General features: G+C 39.5%; 1 protein-coding gene across 4 annotated transcripts in view; it reads left to right on the top strand.

Annotated features, from left to right (window-relative positions):
- The window catches only part of GADL1 (glutamate decarboxylase like 1), a 164,826-nt gene that overhangs the window by 71,458 nt on the left and 72,676 nt on the right, over positions 1–20,692 (top strand). The window contains exon 1 of one of the 4 annotated variants that reach the window (XM_071429421.1): positions 11,155–11,250. The exons of 1 other annotated variant lie outside the window; for it this stretch is intronic. In XM_071429421.1, coding sequence (XP_071285522.1) covers positions 11,232–11,250 — 19 coding nt within the window. In that variant the 5' untranslated portion in view covers positions 11,155–11,231. Of the gene's footprint in view, positions 1–11,154; positions 11,251–11,405; positions 11,694–11,735; positions 11,865–20,692 lie in introns of those variants that run through there. 2 more of the 4 variants (XM_071429422.1, XM_071429424.1) reach the window with 2 other exon arrangements.

The raw sequence follows: 20,692 nt of genomic DNA, 5'->3' as shown, positions 1-20,692 counted from the left end.
TTCAGGGCCACTAAGGGCCATATGCTTGTATCCTTTAAACAAAAGAGAAGAAAGCAGAAGTGTTGACATTGTAAACAAGAAAACAAGTGAAAGCTTCAGCACATTCTTTACACCAAGAGTTATATATTGCACTCTGGAGCAGGACTCAGAGAAGAGGAGTCTGTCAAAGAGGCATTAGATAGAAAATGGCACTGCAGCACACAAATCACCAGGTAGTTCCCAAAAGACAAACTCAACTCTAGTTGCAAACCAATGAAAAGTCTCATGCATAGTTCCCAACAGGTGGGAAAGATTTGGTTTATAATGCCTCAATATACCAAAAGTGGCTAGAATCTGGAAATTCCCTGAATGGAGTTCTGTTATTTAACATTCTGCTGCAACATTTTTGTTGAATAGAATTTTTTCTTGCACTGTTAAGGGAGAAATACTAATTAACTCTCTCAATTTTTGATAGCTTGCCTAATTATGAAACAAATTAGTGTCTAATTTTTATTGTTGTGAGGATTAGAATACTGATAAAAGCCTCAGAGTAACAAAATGATAAATACGGGTTCTTCCTAATGATTCTGGACTGGGTCAGACATTTAGGTATTTCTTCCAACAATCTTATATATGCTTTGGAAAGGAAAAGAGAGTACTCTTTGGGGTATTTTTTTCATTAAACCAGTTCTTAAAATTAGCCTCTGAGAAAATGAGAACAATTAAGTGTGCAAGTTACTCAGGGCTGGAATTGTCTAGCAAAAAGTCCGGTTTGCTTTCAACAGAGGTTTTGCTTGAAAACTCTAATGGCACAATTGCTACATCCATTCTAGTACTAAGAATACTCAGGAATTTGTTTGACATCTGTAAAGAAACCAAGGCGTCCAGAACAGAACAAAAGCTCTTATTGTCACTCTGCCCTTGTAAATGAACTGAGTTACAAGAGGCTAGCATTAAAGAGTATATTCATGCATTTACAGAGAAGGGTCAAAAATAGTGGCAGTGTTGTCTTATGATGGACAAACACCATAATGAAAAACAAATGGCCTTAAAGAGTCATCTTGTAAAAGTGGGAGTAATCTGAGATATCTAATTTTGCTACAGTAAGTCAATTTATATTAGGGAGCTATACTATTTATTGAGCAGTTTTAAACTATAGGGATTGACCTTTGAAGTGAAATCAAATATCTACATGATTAAGAACAATTATCTGTGTCAATATATGTAGCTCTATTTTAAAAGACATTATTTTAAAATGTGCTGGTCTAATCTAGTGATTTAACACTTTTAAATACCAGTGATAAGAGAATCTGTTTGTTGTGCTGTTTTTTTTTCTGTGTCTGAACTGCTGCACTGATACCAGAAGTGTATCTAGACAAACCTTTCAAAATGGGTTGCTTCTGTGCAGGACGCAACACAGAGGATGTAAAATCACATATGTTGGTTTTAAGTTGCTCTTGGCATTAAATGTTTGAAGATGGTTATGATGCAGAAGGGAATGCAATGGGTTTAATGTGGTATAGTTGGTTGTGAAGTATAGAATTTAATGGTGTGTTTCTCTCTAAATGCATTTTATATTTCTCTGTACTGCTTTATGTAAGTAGGTACTGAAAGAATATGTTGAAATGATGCATTTTCTCTTTATTTAATTCTTAATAGTGTGTTCATACATCTTGGTTTATTTATTTGTCAGATATTCCCTATAGTTCAGTTTATTTGTAAAATATTACTGGGGTCTTTTCTAAAACAAGGTGGAAGTTCATTTTATTTTCTTTCCATTTCACTGCTGACAGGCCTTGTATTTTGTGACTAATTTGTCTCCATTCCTTCTGATGTACTTGTAGAGTAAGTCTTTGTATTCTTCCATTTTGTCAAGCACAGAAGACTCTGCAGTGTTGTCATCTCTACTATTTTTAGTACAACTGGTTGAGTGAACAGTCACTGTTGGCATTCCTTTACCTGTTCAATCCAGAGAGATCCCAAGAGAAAAGAAGTCTTGGCAAAGAATGCAACTAAAGTTTGAATGGATTATGTCTCAGGAAAAAATCAGTTCTAAATGATCAAATTAAAAAAATAGTATTGTGAATAGTGATTCCACTTTCCTGCCTGAGCAGCCTAATACCAGCACATCCCATGAAGGAGTCTACATATCTGAAAGATCCAGGATTTTAAAACACTTTCCTCAACTTGCAGTTGTTGGTTTTCAGCTAAGTTTTTTCTATTTTTCTCCCCAAAATTTCTCAAAACCACTGTATGAATTTCTGTTTTCAGGAGACCAATTCACAAAATCCTAATATCTAATAGTGCTCCAAAAGCATTTGATGGTGAAAGAGAAATTACAGCACATGGGCTCCAGTTCAGCATTCAGCTGTATCTTTGCCAAATTGAAAATGTAGCTGAAAAACGTGAAAACAACTTTTTATTAAGTATTTTTCTATTTTCTCATGTTTACACTGCCATTTCTACCTAGAAACTCCAGTTTCTTTTTTATTTATATAATGGTCATATCACAAAAGGTCTCCAAAGGTATCCTTGTCAGAAGGATTCAGTCCAGGAATAAAGTTGTGCTATACTTATTAGGTGCCACATCTTGTATTAGCGTCTTCCTCAGGATTGTCAAATCTGTCTCAGGATTGTGTCAGCTCTATCAGCAGAATCATCTGGCACTTTCCATGGTGTTTTCTTTGGAAGAAGTGGTCTTCTGAGTCCTTGAGAAGCAGAAAGAGGGATTATAATGTTTCGGCAACAGGAATTTGTCTTTTCTCCTAGTTAGGAGCTGACATTTCCATTTCTTTTTTGCCCTGCCATCATGTAAATTCACTGACTCATTCCCATGCTCAAAGTGGGAGATGTGCTCCGTGTGCAGGGATGCAGGAGATGGGAGTTCAGATCTTTGACTGCTCAGGAGTATAGTAAACTTTCAGCAACACACTGGTGTTGCTTTGACTCTCCTGTCCCCTATACTGGCTGCATGAAAAGCTGTTTTCTTTAATCTAACAAAGAGGACTTTTAAAGTTATATAAGAGCTTAGAATGCTAAGAGGAGTGAGCTGCTTAGCATAATTCTTGGCCTGAGAGGTGCTTTTATTTCTTGTTTATCTCCTTTGATCTCAGAAAAGATGCTTTGTCACCAACTAACCTTTTCCTTTGCTAGTAAAAAGCTGCTGTAGAAATAACAACCAAAAAAAAAAAAAAAGATTTGCAAATATTACTGACATGCACTGTACAGTGTCCAGCTTCCAGTCATCTCTTTCCTGGTCTTAAGCTTGATTTTTCAAGGTCAGCTTGTTACATGTGCTACCTATTTGCATCAGGGGTACAGCTCAGTGCTGTGAAAGCTGTGTGAAAACCAGATGCAAAGGACAGACTCAAATTGCAGTTAAGTATGTGCCCACTGGAAATAAGTGGTCACTTCTCTTTCTGCATGGGGGACTTAGATATCAGAACCACTTTTAGTTGTCGCAATCACAGTGTTTGGTGTAGCTGTGCTTTTTAACAAAGCATATACTTAGACAAAAAGGAGCCATTGAAATACTTCTGCCTGTGCTAGGGTGAGGGAGCAGACATAGACCAAAAGTGCCTTCTGGTTTCACATAGCTACTACTATGCTGAAGTTATGCCTTTCCCTACTGCTGCTCCATTTCTCCTGGAAGACTGAAAAGCAATAAGCCACTTAACTGAAACCGTCTCTCTAATCAACATGCAGTATTTAGGCTATCTAAAACATTCCACCATTAAAAAACCCCTTTGTTCTGGGTGTGGGATGGTGACAGCTGTTTGCTTCTTGTCTGTTCCTAGTCTTTGTATCCCAGCCATGACATCAACTGTTATAATCCGTGAATGCAGCAATTTCATTTTACTTCAGACTTCTTTATCCAAAACAGGTGTTCACATGAAGAGAAGAAATTGTGCTCATTGCAGTGAAATTGTCAAAGGTCAAATCAGGTTTGAAGATGGCTCAAAGAAGCTTGTTTTTCGGTCCTCAAATGCAGTTTCATGCTGCTTGGTGTATATTGTTTGTACGCAGAATTCTACATTTTCCATGGAAGCGAGAGTTGGGAGTAATTTCATTTGCAGAACCCACAGGCTAGTTTTTGCTAAATAACATTGCTCAGTGTGGTTCTGAAATCGCCTGCTGCTTTGCATCCTTTTAAAATGTTATTTGGTCTGTGACTCGTGTTTTGCAACAGGAGAGAATTCATGTAAAATCTGTCTTGAATTGATACAAACTTCATTCTTTCCTGGAGGTTACAGAGATGGGAAGCTGAAGCATTAACACTCCTTAGCATGGTTGCATGGCTCTGGAAGACAATGGATGTGTCTTTCACTTACAGTCTGGTGTCTCTATCTGCTTCCAAATGGTTCCACATCATGAGCTGCACTGGATGGAGTGCTAGACCTGTTAGAGTGCATTTCTTGGACTTGTTTTACCTTCTGGGGCCTGCGTGTTACAAAGGACAGAAATCTTGATTCTAGAAACCATATTTATGCCTTTTATTTTATGGCTTGCTAATGTGAAAATTACAGCCTTTGCTGCAAAGGTATTTCAAGGTGGCATGTACTTAGCCTTCTCAAAATTTCCCAGTTTAATTTTTTTTTTGGAAAACCAAAAAGGATTTAATTTTTTTAGGTGTGGAATAAACATGTAAGTTACTTTAAGAGAAAAAAACCCAAGGTATATAGGGTTTTCTTAAGATTCTTGACACTTCAAAATGTCAAACTGGAGAGTTGCCCATTCTCTCCTTCATCATCTCTACCTCTGTGCCCTTCAGAGTTTATTGTCTCAGGAATATCTAGTGAAACCTGATTCAACAGTAGCTATAAAAACAATTAGGAAAACAGACATTGTGGGAGACTTTAATTATGATGTAGCTGACTGAGGAGAGAAACCCTGTCTATTTACTAATTTCATCTTCAACTTTTGTGATATTCATGTACGGGTTTTGTCTCCTAACTTCCAAGATAACCCAAGGACTGATCTTAGATCTGTTCAGCCAGCCCATACAATCCTTTGCCACCCTCCTGTGCAAGGCAGCACTCCAGCTGCAGGGGTGTGGGGCTCCAAGTGGGCCACGGGCCAAATACCCAGCCTTGAGCAAGAGTCTGCAGCTTGCCCTGAGCATTGTGTTACTTTTGGTACTTCTTCAGAAATACCTAATCCTACTAATTTAGAGATAGCTCATACAGGCCCACTCTAGCTGCAGTGACCACAGTAGAGTAATATCTACTGTATTTCTCTATTTTTTTTCTATTCCTCTCTGTGATCCCCTGGCTTAAAATAGGTTAAGATTCTTGCATTAAAAATAGAAAGAAAAAAGCTATGTGCATGTCTGTATATTTTTGTTTATTAAAATAAATCAAATACAGACACATAATGAGGGTGAAACTACCTTGCTTTTTTAAGCTATTTTTCCCCTACGCTTTGCTGTCTAGTGAAACACAGTGAAATAGGCAAAAATGGGTTATATGTCTATGAAAAGATTTTGGTAATATTGTAAATCATAGGAATGAAGCTTATCTAGACATTTTCTTTGTAATCAATGAGATCTTCAGATAAAATTAGGGTCTTATTTCTATATCCTCACTTTTTTTGCAATTTTCAACTGTGATTTCCTCATTGTGCCTGTTCCCTCTTTGTCTGATTTAAATGGCAAACAGAAGCCTTGCTCTAATCGGTTGCTCATCCTATTTTTAATTTGCAGGAGCATTTTAATCCTTCTGAATTACAGAAGGGGCAAGCAATTCCATAAACCTGAGTAATGAGATTTGTTAAGCATTTTTTCACCATGAAGATGTGAAACTGTATGCTGATTCCCAAACCTTGAGAGGTTCCTTCTCCTACGACATTTTAAATTCTTTTACTTCCCACCAAAATCAACATAAGAGAAGGGATATGACATGATCTGGTTTGCCAAGATTGATTAAAGGACAATGTACAAGACATACCAGTTATTAAAAAATAGTATTTCAATTTTGAGATCAGGCACTGTAGGCAGTCTACTGTTTAATAATATATGTTGCATGGCTGCTTTTATTAAACATGGGAATAATAACAGATCTCTAATTCTCATTATGGACTTGAATGAACAGCAGTCAGCCTTGAAAGGTTTTAAACAGACCTATTTGGATTACTCTACTTTTTTTTTCAAGAAAATACAGATGTGATTTAACAGATTTAAATGCACAACATGGGTATCTGATCTGGGTCTGAGAAACCACGAAAGATTTGCCAGGAGATGGAGTAAGTTTCCATTTGAGCAGCAAGTTGGGATAAAGCTAGCAGGATGAGGTTGCCACAGGCTTGAGCAGGATGTCCAGCCCATGCCTGCAGTGGAATGCTGAGAAGTCCTTCCAGTGCCTCTGGAAGTGCCTTCCAGTGCCTCTGGAAGAGCCTTCCAGTTCCTCCAGTCCTCTGACTCTTTTAGGCTGCTGTTTCCTGCTCATCCTGCCCCTGGCACCACCAGCAGGGACAGCGCTGAGTCCTGGCATTTGTCATGCCCTTGCCCTGCCTTGTAATGATCCAGGAGGTTTTGCTGTTTGTGAACTGCTCCCCATCTTCCCTCCATCCAGTCTTTATTATATTTGTGACCTCTGGGCAGCTGCAGATGTGCTGTCCAAAAGAACATGTGGCCTATTTTTGTGTCAAGGGAATGACATCTGTTAATCTCCAATTTGCAAAATATCATCTCCAGAAAGAGTCCTGTACTGCAGCTTAAATTCAGTACTCTCAAATTCCTGCTGGCTTTGTTGTCTTTGCTGATGCCTTGAGGGTCCAAACCTTGGCAGCTGATGTTTTGTTGCTTTGATGTTCTGAACTATGTGCTTTGCCAGCCATCTAATGCCATACTGTTCCTTCGAAGGCATCAGATGCTGCAACTTGAGAACCTACTACTTCTTCACTTTACTGTGTAGAATGATCAGTCTTCACCTTTGGTTGGCCTCCACTAGCACAGCAACATTATTCCCCTAGGCATCAAAAAGGTAATGAATGCCCTTCAGCTTCTTAATGCTTTTTCTTCCCTGTCTCAGTTACCTGCACCAGGCTACTACTCTTTGAGTTCCATAGGTGATGTTGACACCAATGGAGGTAACCATGACACTTCAATTATTAATGACCTCGGATCTGGATCTGATTTTCACAAACTCAGGGATCCTGCAGCTTTTTTTTTTTCCCCTCCATTTGTAGTTGTGAATTCTTTTTCATTCTAAAAATGAAGCCCACATCTTCTTCTGGGGAAAAGGCAGAGGAAGAACTGAGACCCTAATTTATGCACCTTTCAGGTTAGATTTGGGGAGTATATGGTAATTTTAAAAGCTTCAATCTTTAAGACCATCTAAGGACCTGGCATTTTTCTAAGTAATTTCTAAAAGTCAGGACCAGTCACATGGTATTAGAATTTGCTTACCAGTATTAGATATTGCAAAATCTTTGAGCCTCTTTTGGATAATATTAAGTTTGTGTTTGGAAAGCACCCTTGTTCTGAATTTTGGAGTGGAGAATTTAAAAAAAATTACGTCTGATCTCCAAAATGAACTTTCCGTCTTCAACAGAATTCTTTCTTCCTTCAGTAAAGAATGAATTGTTATTCTAATCTTCTGTGTTAACTATTTGTTTACAGCATTTGGGTTGTGCATAGTTTAGAGGAGGTTCCTGACTTGTTGAAAAGGTTTTGTGCTCAGAGAACAAACTTCAGGCAGGGGGACAGGTAACGAGATCAGAAAGGCCACTGAGAGCTTTCAGCTTTGTAACATCAGCAAGTGTATGTTGTAACTTTGCCATATCAGCTTGGTAAGCAGCAGAGAGAAGATGCAAGTTCACATCCTGGCAAATAAAACAATTTAAGAAGAACATTAGTTCATTAATATTTTAATGCAGTTCTCAATAGTTTATGTGCAACACAATTCAGTTGTGTGGTCCTGGCTGCTTTCAGAGAGGTAGACATTACTAGCTGTGTCAAACCTTTTTGTCTCCACTGCATACCACAGATCATTATGGGGGATCATAGCTTCAGGTGAGGTAACTTGATTCATTTATGCACAAACTGGGCAGGAAATCCATAAATATTTAAAACTGAAAATGTATATTTACCAGTGCAATATTGCATATTGAATTAGTTATCTGGTTTGCCTGCCAGCATTTCAAAGTTTGTGTTTAATTACCACGTTACCTAAGTCTGATGGCCAATCTGTTTAATGGATTCATACTGCTGCCCTTTCCTTCAGCTTCTCCTTAAGCTCTTCTGAGCTCCTTTTTGACACAAATGAATTGAAATCTTGTCAGCTTAGTGCACTGACAAATGAAAATAGGTGACTAATGTTGATTATCTTTTGGTATTTCATATGCTGCTTGCCAAGAGTGTCTTATGTACTGTGATCATTTAGAATCCTACAAACTCAGGGCAGTCATTTTTTTCAGACTGATTGCAGTCAGTTGACAAAGAATATCATCTTGAGCAGATGCTCACCAGTAGCCAATCCTTCTTTTAATTACTTAGCATAAGAAGAAAAAATTAAATAAGACACAGAGGACCATTTAGTCATATGGTCTGATGTCCTCTGTATCCCGTGACATTAAATTTCACACATGTACAAGCAGTGAGAGCAGTAGCAGTAGCTTGCATTTGGCTAAAACCTGTCTTCCAGAAAGGCACTTTGTCCTGGTTCAGGGACATACAACCATTAAAAATTTCTTGGTGCCTTTATTAGCTGCTCCAGTGATGTGTTGTCACCTTAAAAAGAAAAAATTTGTGCTACATTTGAATTTGCCTACATTTTGTGCTACATTTGACTTCAGTTTCTACCACAGCTTCTTGTTATGCCATTCTCCACTAGATTAAAGAGCCCTTCAGAATCCAGTATTTTTTTTCTGCATCGAGGTACTTATATGCTGTAATCAAGTCAATCATTTTGATATGATAAACAGATCGTGCTCTTTACATCTCACTTAGCAGTATTTTTCTTCAACTCTCAAATCACATTTTCAGCTCTTAATCTGCCCCCTTCTACTATTTTTCGACCTTTTTTTTCAAAACATGGGCAGGAGCACAGTATGCAAGATTGGTATAATCAGTGATATATCCAGAGAGTTCCCTATGTTCCCTATTTCCTACACCCTTGATGCAGGTCAATCCTTCCTTTTAGCAACATCACAGTCAGTGTTTAGGATGAGCTGGTGACTATGGCCCCTAAATTGCTTCCAGCGAGTGCCATCACCCTCTCAGTGCACAACACCTACAATCCTTCAGGTTTATTACAGGGATTGTAACAGGGATTTAGCTACAGAAGATGCATTTTGTTTGACAAGATACAGTTTGCCACTCAATTCAGACTCCTTCACTTGGTTGCTTGGCACCTTTGCCATCTTTTTCTTTTTGGGGTAATTTTCAGAGAAAAATACCCATTGAAAGAAGGTTCCTTTACTTTTTGTTGCTTTTGTCATCAGTTGACTAGGCCTTTTTGTCATCAGTTGACTAGGCCTTGCCTAGTCAATTTAACATCTGCTTTAATGGTATCATGGGGCACCATGTTTTCTTTCAGACTTAAAATCTGAACCATCAGTATGCACATAATCAAACAAGCAATCTCATCGAAGAATGAATTTAGAGAAGTTGGATTAGACCTGGTCTTCATAAAAAAGACTGGAATTATTTCTATTAATTGCTTTGAAATATTTTTAAATGAAATTATTCTCCCTTTATTATTTAGGGTGCCAGTGTTGGCCTGTATTTTCTTCTCATTGCACCTGCCCATTTTTTGACTACTGGTATAAGATTAACACCCCTATGTAATATCACAAATCATGATTTTCACCTTTCTTAATTACTAGTGGGTTGGAGCAGTTCTTCATAATCCCCTTGAGATACATCTACTTGTTTCTTTTGTAGCACAGAAGTACTTATAGAACATGTTTACATTTTACACATCAGCACAAAACCACTAATGTGGGCTAGTACCATCACTAGGTTTCTTTTGTTCCTAACACACTTTAAATTTCCTATTTGTCTTCAGCTGTCACAACCGTGGATATTTTTTCTTCCCTATTAAATTATTATTTTCTGATATGGTAACTTGCAATTTATAGCAACTGTAATTTATATAATTTCTCTTTGTTTTCCATTTGCTTTGTGATTGCCACCTTTGAATTTTTATGGTAAAGTTACTGCTCTCTGTGATTGCAAAGTCAGTCTTTTGGCCATTTAATAGATGCTTTATGAGAGCCTTGCTTTTGACATTCACACTAAATATGGTTTTTCTTGTCAGTTGTCTCTACTGTTATTCTCAGTTTGGGGAAATTAGCTCTTTGAAGCAGCAGAAATGCATAGTTTTGGTTGAGGCTGTCTTTCTTTTACCCGTGATGAATACAATCAGACCACAATTGCTTGTTCCAAGGCAACTACAAACTCTTAATTTAGCGATACCAATCCCTTTTGCTTATCAAAATGAGGTTCAAATACTTACCTCTTGCAGTGTAGGATATCTATTGGGCTGCAAAATTATCTTCTCCAATTGTACAAGTTATTAATGGCTTGGTAGAATCTGCTGTTAAGCTACAAAAGGGCTACACTTGTTTCCCAGCAAATAAGAAAAATTAGGATACTCCTGTGAATAGATGTTCAATTCACATGTGAATATTTCACTACTTCCAAACATCTCTGTCAAATATTAATCATGATCCAATTTTAAGGGGAGGCATAACATTTTGGGGATATTGGTTTTTAATTTTTGGACACTTTCAGGCCTTCCTGTTACAACAGTGCTCAAAACCAAAGCTTGTTTACCTTTTTCTTTTAAAAGGTAGCAATTAGGAAGAAATTTATTTTAAGAGGCAGTAATTAGGAGGAAATCAAGGGACGAAGATTAAGAAGGCCTGTGTTATGCTGTGCAGGGCATGTGTCCTGGAATGAACTGGAACAGCTCATTGAACACAACTCATCCAGAGCCCTTATAAAACTTGGTCTGTTGAGTTTGGAGAAGTAGAATGAGAGGGGACATCACTACAGCCTACAGATTACTCGTGTGGGGAAGCAGAGGGGAAGGCACCGATCTCTCCTCTGTGGTGACCAGCAACAGAGCCCGAGGGAATGGCCTGAAGCTGTGTCAAGGGAGGTTAGGTTGGATATTAGAGAAAGGTTCTTCACCAGAGTGTTGTCAGGCACTGAACAGGCTCCTCAGGGAAGTGGTCACAGCACCAGCCTGACAGAGTTCAAGAAGCATTTGGACAGTACTCCTGGGCACATGGTGTGACTCTTGGGAATGTCCTGTGCAGTGAGCGGTAAGAGTTGGACTTGATGATCCCTGTGGATCCCTTCCAACTCAGAATCTTCTGTGACTGTGTGACAAATCCCCTGGGCGGGCGGCGGTGGGCAGGACGCGCCCTGCTCAGGGCTGCCGGCCTGCCGGGGAGCCCTCAGCTCCGGCGGGGGCTTTGAGGCACCGGCTCAGGCTTTAGGGGCAGCGAAACAATCCCGTTGTCACAAGCAGCGGCTGCCACAACCCCTCGCTTTGGCAATGAAGGCAGCCCGGGGCCGTGGCCGGCCGTGCGCTCGCCCTGCCCCGCGGGAGGGGCGGCCCGGCCCGGCCCGGCCCGGCGCGGCGCTCCGAGGGTATTTATAGCGGCCCCGGCAGCCCGGGCACAGCGGAGGCTGCGGCAGCGGCCAGGGCACAGCGGGGCCGCCCCCGCTCCTCTCCGGTGCCAGCGCGACGCCGCGATGGAGGGTAAAGGCTGGGGACGCTGCCCTTGTCCCTCCTGTGGCCCCGCTTCTGCCGGGCTGCGGGCGGAGGGGCTCGGCGCAGGCTGCGGGGAGGGAAGCGGAGCGCTCTCTGCCCCGCTCGGCGCGTTTAACACTTTCCTCGTCCTGCGGGGCTCCTGCAGCCTCCCCATCGCCGGTAACCCCGGGCTTGGCGGGGAGAGGGGCCTCGGGGCAGGGGGAAAGGGCAGGGCCGGTTCGCAGCGCAGGTGGAGGGCTGCCTGCCTGCTGGGCATCCTCCTGTAACCTCCTTTTGTTACAGTGCAGCAGCAGCGTGGCCAGGATGGCTTAATAAGGTGCAGACTTTGCAACAGTTGTCATAAAAACATTGCAGAGCAGTGTTTTTTGTTGAAATAAGTGATCTTTAAAGAGTGGTGCCTTTAATTTAAATTTTTAATTTTTTTTCATCAGGCGCCAGAATAACATAGTGATATACAGCAATATAGGGATTTGCTTTGGAACAAAAGGTCTCAGTAAGGGAGAAGTTAATCCTGTTTTGTAAAGGTGTTATCAAGTTCTTTGCCCGCATGAAGAGGAAGGCCTTGCATCATTTATGAAAAGTGAACGTTGACCATGTATTTATAAAAGCTGGGACTGTGGATGAAGTATGGCTAATACAAAACACTGCTGGAGGAGCTTAGAAAATGCAGAGATTAAAAAATTAAGAAAGGAGGAAGTCCTTGGTGTTGTGAATGGAAGCTGATTGCTAAGTCAGAAAATAGAAAAAGTGTTTGCAGATGGCTCTCCCCCTCTCCCACAAGATCAATATTCTTGATAAGAATTTCTTAACTTATCTCAAGTTGTAACTCTCTTATGAAAACCATAAAAATAGAGACCTAATAAATGTCTTTTATATTTTACTCTAAACATGGATGAAACAGTGAAAAAGCTTTTATTCCGAGGTTGAGAAGTCTCTTGCATCCGTGGGTCATCCAAATTATTAGCACAATATTAGTTAAAAACATCTCTGAACAAAATAATATTTTTGAAAGAAAACTGCATAAACTTAATATTTTAAAAACAGTGGATCCCCTTTTTCTTTATTTGATGTAAATTGAAGGAGCATTGTAAAGTTACATGACAGTTCTGGTGTGTAGTAAGTATGTTCTGGTGCCTGTAGTAGTTTCAGGCGGTACTGTAAGGACAGCTGTACTATGTGAGTAGCAGGGGTAGTACTGTATGAGTGACAGCAGCTCCCAAAGTCATTTGCTTCAGATGCAGCTTATATTTATGTCCACTGCCAAAACAACTGCAAAGATATGTTGCCAGCAGTCACTAAGACTGAGATCCTGGTGGTTTAGCTGGGTAGTAATGTTCTTGTTCAAATTTTGCCTATTGTATGCTACCAAAAGTACTAATTTCTTTCCTAGTTTCCTTCCAAAACTATTGGCTTTGGCTGGTAAGACAGAATGTGTCTAATGGTAATGTGATCTCCACCCTTGTTGCTGCAGGTTTTCCAGTCTCACCTTATTCATGAGTAGCATCTGTTATTTCTTTGCACTTTCCCTCTCATGAGGAATCCTTTACTCTCACAGACCTCTCTTTCCTTTGTCTTCAGTGATTTGCTGTGTTTTCTGCCAGGTTCTATCTGGTGAATGAGCTTCTCCCAAGTGGGATGGTGAATGAGGTTAGGCTACTTTGTAGCCTTCTCTGGAAGCTCAAATTACTGTAGAAATTTGGCTTTGTGGTTCTTGAGGTTGTACAACTTTGCTGCCTGCTGAAATATTTTTTTTTCATAAGCAGATGTGAGTCCATTGTTAAAACTAGACCTTCTGAGCTGATCAGTGCAGTTCTCCTTTCAGTACTGATATTATGGGCTCTTAGCTTTTACAGTCCTATTGGAAAGCCCCTGGGAGAGAGGCTTAAGGCACCTGCCTGTTGCAGCACTAGCGTTGGGTTTGCTTGCACAGCTGGAGCAGCTGGAAAAGGAGAGTGGAGACTTGAATGTGCAGAGAGTTAACACTTGCAGAAGCTGCTGGGGTGAGCACAGCGGGAGCACTCTGAGGGGTGGCACTCTGGGTTCTTTTCCTTGTTGTATTTTTTCCCCCCTTTTTTAAACCCCCTCAATGTATCTGAAAGTGACCATTTGAATTTCATCTTGCTGATTGCTAGTTGAGCCTAATTTCTCTCAGATATCACCACTGTCCACAGGGGAAGCATTAATGACTATGCATGGATGAGTAAGAGGATTTTTTTTTGGCTATGCTTTCATTCACACAAAAGACAGCAAAATCCCATTAATGAGAGGGGGCCAAGTTGTAAATTCCTACTCCTAGCTGCAGAAAGGGATCTTCACTGCATATATACTTCAGTCATTTGGCATCAGGGTAGTTTTCCAAGGTTGATTTGGCATGGAGAAAGCTTGGAAAATTCTGTAGTTGGAGAAAAAAAATAGGTGAGATGTTTTCTCTGGGGCATAAGACTCAGTGTGCTAAGCAGAGTTTCAAGCAGGTTGCTAGCTCATCAACAGATTCAGAGCTGGCAATCACAAGAGGAAGGGAGCAGCCAGCATTTGTGCAATATTCTGCCTTTAAACTTCTGAATTGCTGGTGGCTCAGCCTGTAGTTGGAATGAATGGGGAGTTACGTGGTTTTATACCACCAGCAGACCGGGGAGGTGAGCTGGCAAACATTTTGTGTAAGGTGTTGCCATGTTGCCATCTCAAGGAGCTGTAATGTGAAGCATGGTGAAACACCCTGGGAGTTAGGGAGACTTTAAGGCGCTGGTAATGTGACACTCAGGTTAGTATTTTGGTCAGAGCAGAGGGATAGGATCTCTCCTGTGTCTTAAAATCTGATCTGATAAAAGAGGTACTTGGATCTTTCCTAATATCACTTCATCAAAGGAAGGGAGACATCATTTTGCAAGAAATGAAGCTTGCATCAAATAAAGCCATTTTGTGTGAGTGCATCCGTGGTGCTTTAAAATTAATAAGAATTTTCTTGGCAGTTAATGAACATTTAGTGAAGAAGCTTAATTTGACATTTGAGAAGTTCAATAAATAGCTTTTCTTTCTTGATTAAGGCGTCTTTTAAACTGTCACTTATACAACCAGGAATTGTCACTTTTTAATGCATTATGAGATCTTCTTGCATATTGATTCAGCTATTATTGCCTATTAAACAGTTTAGATTTCGTTTGCCTTAATTTCCCTGCTCTTGACTATTTTAAGCTGCCTGCTTCTTTAAAGATCATTTCTATTTGCATAAGCATTTATTACGTATTCAAGACAGAAAAAATGGACACACTGAAGTACATGTCTGTATTTCTGACTTCCTCCTACTCTGTGGTCTAGTTTGAAATAGTTTTTCATGCTTATCCCAGATGTTTACCTCTTCAAGCTTTGCAGAAATCAGAAGTTAGATTTCTTGTGGCTTTTTTTGCTTTCTCTCATGTCACAAGCTGCAGAGGTTGTAGGAGGCAGTTGTTGAAAGCATTGATAAGTCCAGGATACTCATCAGGACATGGCTAAGTTTGGGCCACTTCCCCCTTTTTGTTCTCCCATCTGTGCACACAAGTAATCTTATTTTAGCATTACTGGGGTTTATACATATGCAATGAGGGAATAATAAATTGAAAAGGCAAATTGTTCTTGCCTTGTAACGCATCAGTAGTGGTTATTTCTGTTAATAATTATTGTCAGGCCTCATCTAAGGGTAATAAAAGGTGTCTTTGACCTGATTCAAATGTAAGAATGTCCATCTCTGTTACCATTTCTTGAGTATATGTGATCTTTATTTTTTTAATGAAAAATGTGTCGAGTGTCAGCAAATAGAATTGTCTTTCAAAGTAAAAGACACCGGACCAGAAGCTTTTCAGTATCATGAATGTCACGAGAAAGGTGGTTCTTAGTGACCACAGTCTTTTGTCAGCAAAGTAGCAATGACTCTACAAAGTGGTTGGTTAAATCTAGATAATTTGGAAATGCTTGTGTCTCTAAAGCTTAGCTATCTCTGCCCTATGTCACATCTCATCTTACGTATGCTGAAAAGCCTTATAAATATGATCTTGTCCATTGGCAAATGTCAGGGTTTCAACAGGAAATCTTGTCTTTAAGTGGCTTGGCATCCCTCTGCTGGTTACACTGCAAGACAGCTTGCAGGGTCTGACTGAGCTGCTTAAACTAATTTTTCGCAAGCAGCCCTACTCCATTGTTCAGGGATTACTGAGCCCTCTTTGGGGCCAATATATCACGTTAAAAAGCTCTGGCACCAGCCTGAAGGGGAAAGAGCAGGTGACAAATGCTGTATGTACCTGGTATTTGGTTACAGTGCTAATGCTGAGGTCAAATGACTGATTTAAGTTTTGGCATGGTCCCAACAAACAAACCCCAAACAAAATAAGGTATCCATTTTCTGGGATCAGTCAGACTACAGGCAGTGTGGTGGCTCTCTTTGTGTCTCTTTCAGCTTGCCATTGCTGAGCCCTAGTGTGCACAGCAGGATCAGATCTGGGCTTCCACCAGGCACCATCCAGACTGATGCTCTAGAAAAGGATTGCTAGGGTCTTCTGCTGGCCCCTGCCAGTGCCATGCAGCAGCCTGGCCTCTTGCAGCTCAGGAGTGTTTTCCCAAAATCAGGTAGTAAACCCACGGTGGGCACAACCTGAAATGGTGTGTCCAGAGCCCTGCTGGGTCCCTCATCTGTGTGACCAATCTCTGCTGCTGTGACCAACAGCGTTATAACAGCCTGGGCAAGGCAGCTTGCTCCATTTTGAAAGTGCATTGAGCTACTTTAAACTACTTTTACATTGAATTGATAGGCTAATAAATTATGAATATCTATGTAGGAACTAGTTCAGAGAACCTAGTGGTCTGGAAAGTTACATTCTGATTCACTATGCACTAGCTTCCCCATGCTAGTAAAGAAGGGCATATCTCAGAGTTATGTTGTAGGCATGAGTTATTGAACAGCAGCTGGAAATCCTTTGTAGGAAGCAGAAAATATGGAAGTGTTTATGATATGAAAAAGTGAGAGGAAAATGCTTGTTTTGACTGTAACTTGAATGTGCAGGTAAAACTTCCGAAAATGAAATTTAGACTTTTCATCGATTTCTACATTTTAACTTGCACTGAGTCCCATTAAACTCAGTTTTGGTAAATTACTGCCTTCTTAGTTGATTTTTGAAAGACTGGACCTGAAAGTTGATTTTATATTATGATTAAAAATATAGTTCTTGCATGAAATTGCATGCTGTCAGGAACCCTTTTAAAACAAGTTGTAGAACTTCCATTTGGATAAAAAAACTATTTGTGTTTTCATTTAATCCTTTTTTTTCTACTGAACCATAAAAGTGTCAGGGATTCTGTGTGTTGTATGTGGGTCACACCTGTATTCATCATTTCTGTTTGAACTCAGCCTCCTGAAGTTAACTCTTCTATACAATACACAGTGGTTTGATTGAATGTTGCAGTTTCAGTCACTTTTCCACTGAAAAAGGAACATTCATTAGATGTTCACCATCAATACACAACTTTTAATTAAAATGAAAAGAGTTCTGTTTCTCAGATACTTCCTACACTGTTAGCTGGTGTTAAGTGTTAGAACATATGAGAAGGAATCTCACTGGGGTCAGGGAGTTGGGATTTCCATTTCATAGTTGGCATTTGCCGTTTCTTGGTTTTGCAGCAAGGTGAATTCCAATTCTCCACAGCCTTTCTTCCTAATTGGAAATGTTACAGCACAAATCATTCCTGCACTTATTGGTTAGGGCATTGCAGAGTTGTTATGAAAAATTAACATCAGTTCCCAAGGACTGGCTGCATAAAAATGTCTGAATCTTATATTTTAACTTTTACTTGCCCTTTTCTTTTTTTTTTTTTTAAGCAAATCCTGCCTAGGACAGCACAACAACAACATGTTGTGAACATCTGACTAGAAAGAGTCCCTCCTCAGAACTCAGGAAGTTCCTCTGAAAGCAGGACCTCTGTCCTAGCATGGTCCTCACATTCCCTGTCAGATATTCATCTCTGTCTCTCCTCATTTCATTCTCCCAACCCTTTCTTTAGGAAAGGGAAATTCAGGTGTGGGATGGAGAATAGGATCCATTTGTAGTGCTGTTGCTGTTCAGAGCTAGCAGTGAGCTCAATGAGTCTATTCAGGGGTTTTGGAGCCCAGACACAAGCACTTTGTTTTCCTTGGGTCCTTCTCTATAAAGGTCACATTTGCCTTTTCACAGTCAGAGGATTCCTGTGTGGGGGTGCTGTTGCTGGCCTTCTGAGGGGAAGTACCCAACTTGTTCTCTATCCACAGGCCTGGTCCATAAATCTGCAAAACAATTGCATAAGCCCTACCATACACGTGCCTACTCCTTTTTTCCCTATGGATAGCTTTTCCAGGGCAACAAGTAATTTTATATACTGGATTTTAAGAAAACTGTATCTCCTTTACTTGGTAACTGGCCTGGGAAATCAGTTTATGAAGAAACAATATATTTTTGCCCTAAGACTGGAGTGGTTTTACGTTATTCATATGTACAGAAAGCAATGATTAAAGAAACAGAAGTTGCTTTAAAGATTGTTTATACCAAGGGACTCAAATAGCTGCATAGTGTGGGACAAGTATGTTTTAATTCTTTGATACATGATCTGGCACCACAGAAATTCATGAAACATGGTGGAGTCTTGATACTGAAGGCACTTATTTTCTTTTGCTGGACACACTGATAGAAGACCCATGACTAGATCATACAGAATGAGAAATTTAATTTTTTTTTTTTTTGCTGATTAATGCTGGCAATTACTACTGCATTTGTTGCAAAGTAGAAATAGGCCTTTGGTCGAAGCCAGATTTTTGCATTCCCTCAAATAGTCAGTGGGCCTAATACAGTATGAACTGAACAGGATTTGGCTCTGGCATTCAAGCATACGCCACTCTTTCACAAGAACTCCCTTCTGTTTCCTCATTCACCTTGTGAGCAGTAAATCTTTTTGATAATTTCATTATACTCTCCCAAATATTGTTAGAATGGGCCAAGTACAATGCTTCAGGTTCTTTTTATAGTGCAAGGATTGAGCAGTCAAATATAGAAACAGATGAAGCTTTTAAAATATATGTAGTACTTACATAAAGATATAGAAACATCTGAAAAAATGTTTATTTTTTTCCTGTACATTATTCCAACTCCAATTAATTTATGTTTGCTGCTGGGAAAATAATATTGATCATAAAAATGAAATGCTGGTTGGAAATACTTAGGCTTCTGTAATAGAATATTTCTTTCAGGATGAAATATGAGAATTATGTGCTTGATTTTTCTGCTGCTGAAGCCAGTGGCTGAATGCCCAATTGCCTTCAACTGGAGCAGAATTGAGTCTTCTCTTTTGCAGAAAAATATCTTTAACAGTCAGTAATTCTTAATCTCTCTGTTAAAGCACTTCCATTTGCTAAATTTTTAGTTCTGTTTCAAGCCTGGAGCCATTTGGCTGAAATTGTATTTGATGTATTTTCTGGAAGTCTGTTTTCTGAGTCTGCTTCAGAGTATGTTTCTGTATTCTCAAATAGGAAAGAACATATTTATTACAGTCACATCTCTAGATGGTTTCCCTATCATATTTGAAAACAAAAGAGGTGTATGTGACAAGATGCTGTTTCTATGAAGTGGGCTCTCCCACTTCAAGGAAAGTGATGTTCCTTTAGTGCAATCTGATGCGTCTGACACAGATATATAAAAGGCCCAAAATTTTTGGAAAATAATGTGAGCATTTGATGAATATTTTTTTTTTTTTAAAGACACAATATGTATCATCAGCATAGTGTGTGTTTTTTAGCTTGGATGCTGAGCTCTGAGAATGTGTTAAAGGCATCTATTCAATTGTAACATAGAAAGTGAACTGGAATATTTCTGGAGGTTTATCTATCTAAAGCATAATAAATTGATCATTGGCCTCTTTAAAAAATGTGATAAAAAGAAAAAATATTGTGGAATTTCAGATGTTTATCATCTACTTAGTTTTCCTCTTCAGGGTTTTACTGCAACCAAGAGGACACACATTAATTTTTTGATAGGGAAGAGTTTGATCATCTCATAAGGACTCCAGAAGTTGGATAACTACAAGTAGAAGATTAAGTATCATCAATTGCAGAAAGATCATGAGGGATGAGAAGAGTGTACGTATCCAGTAGTGGTTTCTGAAACCTGAAGACTATCTTAGAGAAATGTGTGTGCTTGGGGCTTGATTTAACACCTGATTGTGAAGTAATTGCTAAATGGTGAAGTTTCTGCTAATTTCAGGTAATGGTTTTATGGTATATTCCAGGGCAGAATTTGCAACAAATTCAGATTGAAATGATAAGTGATAACAAAAAAATTATTGAGGAAGTGGTAAATAATTGCAAGGAGTATTATTCAATGAATTAAAATATGGGCAGAATTACAAACTCTTTGCTGGAGCTTTGCACAGGTGAAATGCTGTTGAAATGAAGTCTGTCTTCCATCTCTTCCTTCTAAGCTCTTTGCTTTGCCTTTTTTTCATAGACTGTGCCCAAATTCTGAAACAGATGTGGGGATTAAGAGTAGACAATCAACCATTTTCCAGATCATATCTTCCTCAGGATCCACAAAGCATCCTAGGGAGACTGTAAAACTGTGTGTAGAGGGGAACAGACCTGCTTCAAACAGGAAGCTGTTACACCTATGACTCGGTTCCCTAAAGACCTGGTAGAAAAAGTAATGTAAAGTTCTGCTGTTGCAGAATTCCTGCAAAAAGATCATTGTAAAGCCATGGAAATATTAGTATCTTATCTCTGTGCAAAAGTGACAGGAATAGGGCTAAGGGAGTTACCAATAGAAATCTTTTTCACAACTCTCTGCTTCTAGCAGAGAGTTTATGGAGAACCAAAAAACCCCAAACCAAACCACTATACAACAACAAAAATACCCCAAACCAACAAAAAAAAGGAGTTAAAGAGTTAGTGAGTTCTCTTGCTCTGCCATCAATTCTGCTTGTAACCAAAGGAAGTATCAATA

Source organism: Agelaius tricolor, unplaced genomic scaffold, assembly GCF_023055355.1.
Source record: "Agelaius tricolor isolate 1412-34295 unplaced genomic scaffold, bAgeTri1.0.p SCAF_6, whole genome shotgun sequence".
NCBI lineage: Eukaryota > Metazoa > Chordata > Aves > Passeriformes > Icteridae > Agelaius > Agelaius tricolor.
Note: the sequence above shows the minus strand (reverse complement) of the source record. Positions and strands in the feature narration are given on the sequence as shown.